The sequence below is a fragment of the Spea bombifrons genome, chromosome 13, assembly GCF_027358695.1.
Source record: "Spea bombifrons isolate aSpeBom1 chromosome 13, aSpeBom1.2.pri, whole genome shotgun sequence".
NCBI classification, from domain to species: domain Eukaryota; kingdom Metazoa; phylum Chordata; class Amphibia; order Anura; family Pelobatidae; genus Spea; species Spea bombifrons.
This window is the reverse complement of record NC_071099.1, coordinates 13,743,645-13,755,665: the sequence shown is the minus strand read 5'-3', so window position 1 is coordinate 13,755,665 and position 12,021 is coordinate 13,743,645. Positions and strand designations below refer to the sequence as shown.

At 45.8% G+C, this 12,021-nt stretch overlaps 1 protein-coding gene across 1 annotated transcript; it reads left to right on the top strand.

Moving 5' to 3' along the window:
* Positions 1–1,011: 1,011 nt before the first annotated feature.
* Positions 1,012–8,340, top strand: OSER1 (oxidative stress responsive serine rich 1). Its single transcript, XM_053453004.1, has 4 exons — positions 1,012–1,145; positions 3,661–3,784; positions 5,872–5,985; positions 6,651–8,340. Exons 2-4 carry the CDS (start codon positions 3,708–3,710, stop codon positions 7,327–7,329), a joined length of 870 nt encoding a protein of 289 aa, XP_053308979.1. The 5' UTR covers positions 1,012–1,145; positions 3,661–3,707; the 3' UTR covers positions 7,330–8,340.
* Positions 8,341–12,021: the final 3,681 nt, after the last annotated feature.

The window sequence follows — 12,021 nt, the reverse complement described above, 5'->3', positions numbered from 1 at the left end:
TTGTCCTTGGACTCTCTGAAGGGTCTCTTACCTACCCCACAGGGTGCTAGAGCGACACTTCTATGTAAACTTAACAGCATTTTAACGGTGGAACACCCACCATGTTTATTCCTAGTATCGGATTTAAAAATATTCTCCTGTTTTCTTTATTCAACCAGTTGTAGTTTTGGCCCCATAATATAAAGTTTTCAGGCAACTGCATATTAGCCGTTTGTTTGAGTTCTCGCTCTATTATCCGAGTCCCAATCTACTAGACAAACACCCCGACTCCTTATCATACTGCCTGTGGGAAATAATGGAATGGCTCAGTCTTAATCACCTGTTCAGACTCTCCGACTGATGAAAGTCTATGGAGGAAGGGACTTCATTAGCATTGCCATAAAGCATCAGCTCAGTGTGGTGTTCGACCAGGAAAAGTCACCCGAAATATCACATGACTGACAACAATGGCGGCCCCCAGGTTTGCAGATAAAGGGAGTTTATTGGGAAAAAACTCAGACAAAAACAGGTTTTGGTCAATGCCCACTGACATTACTGTATATGGCACTGGGGTATATTACTGAATACAGCACTGAGGTGTAATTACTGTATACAGCGCTGGGGGGGTTATATTACTGTATACAGCGCTGGGGGGGTTATATTACTGTATACAGCGCTGGGGGGGTTATATTACTGTATACAGCGCTGGGGGTACTCAGCATTGGAGGGTTATGCCCAAAGAAAAATTCTGTGGGACTTCCCCTTTAAGCAAAATCTAGGGGCAATAAGGACAGACCTCAGCAGAAAGTGGGTGCAGTGATGTGATATTTTTTAATAGTCCGTATTTCGTTAATATATATATATTATATTTTATATGCCTTCAAATACAGAAACAAAAAAACATGGCGTATAGTCCATGCGTTCCATTCGGAAACGAGTCGTGGCACGCAGTGCCATACGTGACGTGACCATCGCACGCGCTGCAGTCTGGCCGCTCTGTCCTGTGTTTTGTATGCCGTCTCTATGGCAGTGGGCGGGTGACGTCATCTGGCGCTGGGATGCAGAGTCACCGTGGGGTTGTTTGCGCGAATAAACAACGGGGATTGAGCGAAGGAAAGTGAACCGTGTCCCGTCGCTACCGACTGCCACCGGAGCTGGGGTACATGGTAAGGCACGCAGCGGTACAGGGTGCCGGCGGCTCACTTGCTCTATGTGGCGCCTCTGGCTGTAATAACCCCGCTACCAGCGCTGGGGTGGCTGAGGCAGGGCAATTAATGTCACCGTTATGCATGACTTAGGCCAGAAGGCAACTGTCAGTGACTGTGGGGCAATTACATGGGGAGTTACCCTGGGAAACTAGTGGGCCCTCTGGCCTTGGGTGCAGGCTGCCCCTCTTTAGGGTTAAATTGCGGGGTTTGAGCAAACTCTCTGGGCATATCTAAAGTAACCATGTCTTTCCTGAGCCCGCCCTATAATATTAGATTGCAAGCTCTGCTGGGCAGGGACCCCTGTATGAAAGATTCATCATTTCATATAACAAGCTGTTGTACTGCGCTATATATATATATATATATATATATATATATATATATATATATATATATTATGCTCTGGGCTCTCTGATGGGTGTAGTAGCAGTTAGGTTGCCGTGCGCCGGCAACACTAACGGGGAAGCGAAAGCCGTATGTCAGCCGCTGTAGCCGGTATCCTAATGAATGCTTTATCTTACCATCCAAGTAGTTTTTACTTTAACTTTACCCGCCTGGCATATCCCTAAAAACATACTTCCGTCGGACAGGCACCTGAGCCCCCCTTCCTAGCCATGAAGTAGCCACAACTCTGACAGCTCTGTTTAAAGGTCCGGTCACCTCTCCAAATCAAAGTCTTGTAACTTTTTAAGCAAAGCTCTGCTTCATGGGAAAGTAAAGATAAGTCCATTGGGAGACTTGGGGTACTGGTATACAATTTGGGGGGTGTGGACTTGAATCCCCCATGGTTTATTTCCCCACTACTGGGGTGTTCTCAAGGGTGGCCCATCTCATTAAACTGGCCCTACTAATGTATACGCCATTGTTCCTCTGGAAATCTAGAAGAATAGCCGCTGATTGTTTCTCCTCCAGAGTTCGAGTCGCTGATGCCCGCGTTCCGGCACGTGACTAAAGAATGACTAAGATTTTATAATTGCTTTTTGGGTTATGTAACCGGCGAAGGCTTAAAATAACTATTGTGTGTGTCGCCCTTTCCTTTGCCGCGATGTGATATGTTTATAAGGCCCGAGTGGCTCCAAGACACGGTACTTTCTTTTATTAACTCGCAAATCCTGTTTTGCTTTATGCTTTGTCAGCGGAAATCCTTGAATTCTGCGAAGGATCTCTGATGGGGTCAGTTTAGCACCGTGAGGGCTGACGTCGCACTTCAATGCACCCGTAACGGCAATTTAAATAGAGAGCTCCCGCCGTTTTTAGTGTCCGATTAAAATACATTTTCAAACATATTGAGCTGTTTTGTTTATCCAAAAAGTTTGGATTTTTGCCCCTTAATATAATGTTTTCAGGCAGCTGAATATCAGCGGTTATTATGAGTTCTTACTCTGTTATCTGTGCCCCAATCTACTAGACCAACCCCTGACTCTGTCATGCTGCCTGTGGGAAACAATAGAATTGCTCAGTCTTAATCACCCAGACGGACTATTACTATAGAGCAGGGGTTCTCAAACTGCGGCCCTCCAGCTGCCGCAGGACTACATCTCCCATAATGCTCCTTCAGCTAAGGGGCTGGCTGAGGAGTATGGGAGATGTAGTCCTGCAGCAGCTGGAGGGCCGCAGTTTGAGAACCCCTGCTATAGAGGAAGGGACTTCATAGTACAAGCTCAAAATCCTAATCTACAGCTTGAAGGTGGGGGCACCTCTGTTCCCACGTGGCTGTTGGCTTAGGTAGCAGGGTATGGGGGTCAGTTGTGTTGTCATACATATGACTGCTTACACTACATAACTTTGATGCTGCGTCTTGGAGTAGACAGCTGTCCAAACCACCTTTGGCTTTTTAGCAGCTGTCTAATGCAACACATATCCAAAACTACTAGGTTGTCTACTGTTACTTTTTATACTCTATAGACACGACTTACTTTGTCTCCAAAAGAAGGGGAGGCTGAGCTAGACAATAAACAACTGTGCTCCCGTATGATGCAAAGTGACATCATCGGATGTGTATCGGCCGTGGTTCCCGTGTCATGGCTCTGAGTCTCCCTCGCCATGACTCACTTGTAACAGAATCGGTGACTCAGCTTGTGGGTTATTTCCTCAAAATGGAATTCATTCTTCTCTCTCATAGTATTGAATTTGTGAAATGCCATCTCCTGCTAATGTCGTGACGCAGTGTCATGGGTGACGAGATCCCCTAGAACCAGATCTTTTTACAAATTCGAGCCACCGGTCTGTTCCAAGTTAACTTTAGCAGAGAAACCTCTTATGGGAATTTGATCATAACCCTTGAGGGTGTATCTTGGTCTGGTGCTGCCCCAGCTCTGACCCGGTGCTACCACGGCTTACCTGCACCTCTCTTCTGAGACGGGACGTCACTTGGGGGGGGGCGATAGAGAATTGTGCCGGTAATCTGGCAAATACACATTGTTTCTGTGTGGTCACTGCCATCTCACCGTTCTCCTGATTGCTTTCATTTCAGATTTCTCTGGCAATTCCTGGTTTCCCGTCTGCTGTCAGAACTCAGTGATGGAATCGGAAGCCAAAGACGGGGAAGAGGAAAACCTACAGAGCGCGTTTAAGAAGCTGCGTGTTGATGCTGAGGGGTAAATCTGAATTTATTTATTGTATGTAAAAAAAGTTAACTCCATGTAGAGCTGGATGCCAGCAGCCCATATAACATTTCCAAAGACTCTGAAGCCATAAACCGTAAAATGTGGACAGAAAAGTCTTTGGAAATGTAGTATGGGCAACTGGCCTCCAGCTCTGTATGCAGCTAACTTTGTAGTATTGATTCCCTTTGTAACTTTGCCACAAAAAAACTTTTAATGACCAACTCCAGGTCTCGAGGACCAGAAACAGACCAGGATTTAGGTAAACCCTTGCCTGGAACACAAGTGATTTACTCTGTTTAAACCGTGTTGACTGACATCTCCTTCATCCTTTGCGTTCAGTTCCTTGCCAGATCCTGCCGCTTGCACCTAAAAACCATCTCTCGCTTCCCCCTATTCCTCAAAATCCACAAAAACTCTTACTCCTACCCTTATTTCCCGTCTTGACTACTGCAACACTCTTCTGATTGGCATTCCACTGTCTCAACTCTCCTCTACAGTCTGTCCTAAATGCTGCTGTTATACACGCCACTCCTCTTCTGCTTCCCCACTCTGTGAAACCCTCCGCTGGCTCCCAATTACCTTTAGAATGAAATTTAAAATCCTGGTACTAACATATAATGCACCCATAACGCTGCTGCTCCTCCTCCATAACGCTGCTGCTCCTCCTCCATAACGCTGCTGCTCCTCCTCCATAACGCTGCTGCTCCTCCTCCATAACGCTGCTGCTCCTCCTCCATAACGCTGCTGCTCCTCCTCCATAACGCTGCTGCTCCTCCTCCATAACGCTGCTGCTCCTCCTCCATAACGCTGCTGCTGCTCCTCCATAACGCTGCTGCTGCTCCTCCATAACGCTGCTGCTGCTCCTCCATAACGCTGCTGCTGCTCCTCCATAACGCTGCTGCTGCTCCTCCATAACGCTGCTGCTGCTCCTCCATAACGCTGCTGCTGCTCCTCCATAACGCTGCTGCTGCTCCTCCATAACGCTGCTGCTGCTCCTCCATAACGCTGCTCCTCCATAACGCTGCTCCTCCATAACGCTGCTCCTCCATAACGCTGCTCCTCCATAACGCTGCTCCTGCTCCTCCATAACGCTGCTCCTGCTCCTCCATAAGGCTGCTGCTGCTCCTCCATAAGGCTGCTGCTGCTCCTCCATAAGGCTGCTGCTGCTCCTCCATAAGGCTGCTGCTGCTCCTCCATAAGGCTGCTGCTGCTCCTCCATAACGCTGCTGCTGCTCCTCCATAACGCTGCTGCTGCTCCTCCATAACGCTGCTGCTGCTGCTCCTCCTCCATAACGCTGCTGCTGCTGCTCCTCCATAACGCTGCTGCTGCTGCTCCTCCATAACGCTGCTGCTGCTGCTCCTCCATAACGCTGCTGCTGCTGCTCCTCCATAACGCTGCTGCTGCTGCTCCTCCATAACGCTGCTGCTGCTGCTCCTCCATAACGCTGCTGCTCCTTCATAACGCTGCTGCTCCTCCATAACGCTGCTGCTCCTCCATAACGCTGCTGCTGCTGCTCCTCCATAACGCTGCTGCTGCTGCTCCTCCATAACGCTGCTGCTGCTGCTCCTCCATAACGCTGCTGCTGCTGCTCCTCCATAACGCTGCTGCTGCTCCTCCTCCATAACGTCCCTGTCACTGATACAATCCCCACACTACCTCTCACCTTTCTGTGTGCCTTTGTTTGACCCCATCACTATATGTATTGTAAGAAGCGTAAACTGTTGACGCTATATAAATAAAAGATAATAATATCCAGAAATTTTGCTTTGGTCCTGGAGTGTAACACGTTTAATTTTGTTCAGCTTTCAAACAAAAGTATTCAAACTCCCAGTTCTCTGCAGAAACATGTGGTGCCTTTCCGTCCCCTCTCCACAACCGCGTCGTCAAATAACACAATTGTTTCTTTGTGAAATGTGGTTTGTGCAGGGTGTAAAGGTTACTCTCCCACGAGCTGTAGGTTCCTATACAGAGAGTGGAGAAAGGGGTGTCCTACAAATCCTGCAGGCACTACGATCCAAGTCTTTTGACCTGTATGTGCAAGCTGTGTGCTTAATCACATGTGGTTTTTATCTTGTAGATGTACGGCATGCTTGAACGTCACTGATGGCTGCAGTACAAGAGCGTCTTTGAGACCTTCGTTGGAAGACACCAAACCTAAAGTCTTGGGTTCCTTAAAAGAAAGCTGGCATGGGTAAGAATGGGTCTTGAATAGGCATGTGCGTTTGGATATGTCCAAAATCAAGATGGAGCCCTCATAGAAACCAGCAAAAACTACCTACCGCCGACCACTTCCGCTTCCCGGTCTACTTTCCCACAGCTCTGCTTCTCTTGGTCTTCTCTCTTCGTCTGCTTCCCCCTGGTATCGGCTCCGTAAGGTATAGGCTGGCGCCGTGGTTCTGCCCTTTAGCACCTCTCCGCACATCCAGCTGCATTATTCTGGCTTCTTGGAGTACTTCTGCAAAAGGGCCGAGCTGTTGCGCTCCTTACTGGGACAGCCGCTCCCTCGTTCCTCCAGTCACGGAGCTGATACCAGGGAGAAGCAGACCATGAAAGAAGGCAGAAGAACAAGGAGAAGCAGAGCTGCGGAAAAGGAGAAGGACGTGGAAGCACCGTTCTCTTCCTCTTTGGTCTGGATGTGATATAATCTCTTCAACTTTTCCATGCTTCCCTTAATAGATCAGTCAATTTGTGTCATAAGTCATGTTTTCTACCCACTAATTAATGAACCCGTTACAAAACCCTTACCTTCAAACATTTCTTCTCTTTTCATTGATTCTTTTTTGTCCTCTTTCATACTACACGTATTTATAAACTAGCTTAAAAGTGTTTTGGTTTTTTTTCCCCTCCTTTTTGTAGGACCTCAAGAAAAGCCACTCGAGGAGTATCTAGAACACCTCGGAGAAGACGCTCCAAATCCCCAGTCCTTCACCCACCGAAGTTTACACATTGTAGCTCAAAGACACCTTGCAGCACTCCGCTAAAACACAAAAGCCTGTGCGATTCCCAAGACGGGGCCGTTGCTAATATTAGCCCTTCAGCTGCTAACGATCCGTCCAGCGCTCCTCTCAATGTCAACGGGTACAGAAGATTCTGCCTTGAGGCTTCAGGAGCATCTGCCTCCGATACAACTTCAGAGACCCTGCGTTCCGTCACCTTGGTGGGTGGGACAACCCTGAAGGCCGGTCAACCCTCGGATTTCCAGGCTGTATCGAAGCTCAACACGGCCGAGAAATGCACTTGCAAAGGAAAAGAGTGTCGGTGCAAACACTGGCAAAACATGGAGGTCTACTCCTTTTCTGGCTTGCGAGATATGCTCACAGAATGCGAGAGGAGCATTAAGGAGGACATCTCACAACCCTTACAAAATCGAACTCAGAACTCCGGCAACGGCGCCTCCGGATCCCCCCGCTCCTGCTCGGAGCAAGCCAGGGCTTCGGTCGACGACGTGACTATAGAAGACCTTGCTGGCTATATGGAATATTACCTGTATATTCCAAAGAAGATGTCCCATATGGCTGAAATGATGTACACCTGACAAACCCCCAAGAATTTTTGCTAAACAATTAGTGGTGGAAACTCATAGCATGTAGGTCGATGGCGTGGCAGCTCCTCTGCCTTTGCGCTTTTTCTTTTTTTTTTTTTTGTCTCCGTTTTGGGTGTAATAAGAGATTTTCGCCATGTTGTTCTCAAATGCAAGGGTTGCGTATTTCAGTCCCTTATACGGGAAAAGGCACCCCCCCTTGCTACGACTTACCTTTTGCCATACTTAAAGAACTCTAATCTATTAAAAAAAATAATTAAAAAATACTAAGTATTAATATCATAATTAATATTAAAATGATTTGTCCTTTATTTGCTGTCCATCCATTGTAAGCCGACCCCTGAACCTTTGGATGTTCCCCGATCAGTCAGTGGAGGGCGTTCCTACCTGCTGGTAATGGAGGCCGCACGCAAGCAGCTGGTCGTCGGCCGCGCTGCGTTTGGATTGTCGTAGATCGTAGTAAATAGAGGTCCTGCTTTAGCTTCACAAAAGGAATGTTTCATTTGGGTTTACCTGTTTGCCTTGAAATGGTCCTAGATAGTGTGGGGGGATGGGAGACTGGTCAGTCTAGTAAAAATGCAGTATAGTAAAAACGGCTATTTTTGAAGATGATTTAATGGGAAAATGCTTATGTTCTTGCAGTGTTACATCATTCTTTGGTTTTTGTTAGAAGAAAAAAAAAACTAGCGCTCTAAAAATAGAAGAAATAGACCCTGGAATGTTTTTGTTAGAGCTGTTTAAAAATGTACGACATTCTCCCCCTCCTCTCGTGTTGCTGTGATGTTTCTATTTTGGATTTCACGTTGGCCAAATACGAAACTTTTTGTTAAATCAGCGCTGCCCTTTGGCTTCCTCCGACGGTTTGCTCCCCATGGCTTCAGCAAAGGGTGCGTATTACAGTCCTGGACCTTGGTTTACCTCTTGATGCCTGTTTAAAATAAAATAAAATAAAATAAAATGGATCTGTCGTCTTCGACGTTTTCCGAATAAAATTTACTTCTGGAATCAGCCTATACATTTATTTCCTTGTTTTTACTTCTCTACGTTTCAAGGGTTAATAATTGGAAACATAGAATCTCATCTAGTTGCCCGTTTCTCCTGCTGTAAAGACTCAAACCTTAGTCGCGTTGGTCTCGTCTTAGATTCAGGAGCCGTATGCCTATCCCCTCGCTGTATTACCCTGTACCACTTCTGCTGGGAGGCTATTCCACTTATGTACCATGCTCTCAGTAAAGTAAAAAAAACAAAGGCAATTCTATCTTGGCGTCGCTGGGTTGAATCAGTTTGCCTATTACTCATGACCTGAAAATGCAAAATAGAAAAAAAAAAAATGTCCATGTTGATCTTTTGTCTGTTTATCATCCGTGCAAATGAAATTGCTTCCAAAAATGGGTGATTCAAGATAATACCAATTACTTAAAATATGTGCCAAAGGAGATATAAAACACTTGTTGTTTTTAAACACGGCAACAAAAAGAAATGAGCAAAAAAAAGAAAAAGCTTTATAAACTGTGTAAAACGTTACTCATTAACATAATTTGGAAATTGACCAGACGTATACCAGCAAAGATAAATGGAGATCCGAATCCTCAGGTCTTGTTGAGCGTATGAGCTCCAAATATTTCATGCTATCAAAATATCATTAAAATAGCATACATGTGATTGGCTGCTGCTACTCCTGTTGGTTGGAATGAGCATGTGCAAGAAGCATACTAGGGTATGCTCCCAGCCTTCAATAGAGGCAGCTGGGGAGGAGTTAGATGAGAGAAAATAATGCAGACCCCGCCCACTTCTGACCTGACCTCTTCTTGCTACACCTTCCGACCCAGGTATCCTGATTTAGACCTGAAATGTTGGGGGTACTTCTGGGTACTGAGGAATTTAATGACCCCAATCATTCTATCATTATCTGTCTTTATGGTGGGGGGGGGGTATTCTTTTTTAGAAGCTTCATCAAAAACTTTTAGACTGCTTCTGTAATTCCAATATATTACAAATATCACACTCCAGAATGGAATTAAAAGCTTTAGACGGCAAACTAATCCAGCGACCGATTTAGACCGTAGATCAGTAACCGATACCGACGCATTACACATCCGCGCCCCTCGGGGTAATCTTTGCGCTCTCGTGTTTCACAACCCGGTCGCAGAAAGGGTTTACCATGCAGAATTTAGGAGATAATGCCCCCGCAGGCTGTTGATGGGAACAGGTGTTCCCAGCCTCAAGCCTCTGACATCTGCTCAAATTATTTTTAAAGCCCCTCTTGCCAGGAAAGCCTACAATGCGTGTCGCAGCCACGGAGCGCGTCAGCCGCCTCGGACCCCGACTTACATGCAAGTTGGCTGCTGTCATTTGGCTTCATGAGTGGGGCGGAGGACCTCGACAGGTCCATTCCTAAACTGCAGACTAGGGGGAATTAAAAGGGTAGTAAATATTATTTTATTTCTCATATATATTTATATTTTCTCCTATTTCTTCATCAATGAGCTCCAGAATCTTCCTTTTTGGCTGAAAGAACTTGGGTGATTAAGGATATTTATGCAAATAAGTATTAGGTGACTTCTGCCACTAATTTCTTTTTTTTCCCCACCTGCTTTTGCGGTAACAGCAATAATAAGCAGGTATGATGTCATCCACTAATGAGATCATCCCCCCCCTCTCAGGGTAGCCCAGCAGGAGCTCCTCCACTTTTCAGTAATCGGCTTTATGGGTGGTGGGGGCCCCTGATAGCTTTAAATGAGATGGGTGTAGGATAGGAAGTGGGCGGAGAGGGGGTGTGGCCAAATACAGCGTCCCTGTCTAGAGTTTGGGGAAGCTGACCAGGAGGCTCAGGGAAACGGTGCTTCACCCTGAGTCTCCGGATCAACGCAAGGATTTCCCAATTTATGTATATTGTGTGTCCTATAGAAAAAACAACCTGCTTAATATATTTTGAAAAACATTAAAAAAAAACGTTTTTGCGCATGTCTTGGCCTCAAATGGTTAAAAGCTGATCACCATGGTAGTGGTTAGAAGCCGAGTGGAGGTTCCACTGAATACAGGTAGCGGGAGAAACATCACGCAGAGTTCTGATGGAATATTCCCCCTGGTCCCATCGTCTGCTTCCAAAATTAGAACACCATAAAAGCTATATATTTCATAAAATACCAGCTATATATAATGTCACAAAAGTTATTTCTTTTCTAAAACTAGAAGGAATAGTTTAACAGCCAACTACTCGCTTTTCCCTTCGGAAAAGAAAACATTCAGATGAAATATTTTATTGTTTATTATTTTCCCAGATCCTGTCCCATGTCCCTTGTTCTTTTTCCCCTCCTGAGTGCTCTTTTTCCACCCCCGATGTCCCTCTTTTCCAGAAGCTCGGAATGTTTGCTGGGTATAAGAATAGTTGGGAACTTCCCGGCGCTGCCTCCCACGGAGCTCTCCTTCTCCTGCTCTTTAAGGGGCAGTAAGGGGGCATGTTTCAAGGTATAGGACAAGGTATAGACCAAAACGGAAGGAATAGGGAGTCAGTGCGCACAAATGCCATTGCAACACTGCCACAGAGGTCTTGCGAATCGGTTCTGATTTCCAGGAGGTCCTGGTGAGATCTGGAAAGTTCCAAGTATGAGTGTATCACAATATTCTTAAAAAAAAAAAAAACTAATGGGAATGGGTTTATAAATTGGATACAAATAAAAAAAATTATCATATTGATCAGGAAATTTCAGTAAATCTCAATTAAAACAGATGTATTTGCTTCCGCTCTATGATTTGACCCGGAGTCTCCAAGTGAAGCCCTACATACCTGGGTCTCCGGGTAGGTTTCTTCTTTCTCCTGGCTGGCGGGGGGTGGGGTGTCATGTGGCCACACCCAATCCCCACCCATGGTCTGACTACTTTCCCAAGATCCCCTCCCATCTTGCCTTCTATCAAAGGCACTCTGGGGCTAGCCCCACCCCCACACACAACAAGCTCTTCCTTCACGTGAAGCCACACCCCCCAAAAGAGGGAAGCGTTGGTTCTAGATCTCCAGGGCCACCTTTGATCTGGAGATCAGAGTTCTAGCTGGTAAGGAGGGCCACAAGGGATCAATAGAGGATGGAGCCTAGACATTGCATTCTCCTTGTTTTAAGGATTAGACCGCAAATCTAGAACCTCTTCTGGATTTGTGGCCCGGCGATATTGAGGAACGTGAACTTTCTTAACCCCGTGTTATTTGTGAACATATATAAAAAAAACAAAATCTGGAGAAAATGTAAAAATAGCTGGAAACTAGAATAAAACCTCATGGGATTAACAAAAAAAAAAGTTGTGTTCCTTTATTAGTTTTCTCCAAGCTGGAGGAAGAAAAAATATTTCCAGAGAACGCTGTGTGTCGAAGAACATAACTTTCCCCCGAGTCCCGGCTTCAAAGGGAAATAGTTTAAAGCGGATTGCGCAATATTTAGACTTTTTTTCCCGTTAGTTTCCACCTGAAATCTGTTTATTAATGATAATTGCAGAATATTAATGATTCGCCCCATCTGGTCGCCCGTTTCTCCTGCTTTAAAGACTCAATCCTCAATCAGTCGTTGGTCTCGTCTTAGATTCAGGAGCCGTATGCCTATCCCATGCATGTTTTTAAACACCCTTACTGTTCCTTTCTAAACCCCTGGTGCTGGGAGGCTGTTCCACTTATCTAATACTTCCTTACATTCCATCTAA

What these genes read in the sequence shown, in the direction of transcription:
- OSER1 (XM_053453004.1), top strand. Translation starts at nt 3,708, where the DNA reads ATGGAATCGGAAGCCAAAGACGGGGAAGAGGAAAACCTACAGAGCGCG. An exon ending in CTGCGTGTTGATGCTGAGGG is followed by an intron (nt 3,785 to 5,871) that starts GTAAATCTGAAT and finishes TTTATCTTGTAG; the next exon opens with ATGTACGGCATGCTTGAACG. An exon ending in TTAAAAGAAAGCTGGCATGG is followed by an intron (nt 5,986 to 6,650) that starts GTAAGAATGGGT and finishes TCCTTTTTGTAG; the next exon opens with GACCTCAAGAAAAGCCACTC.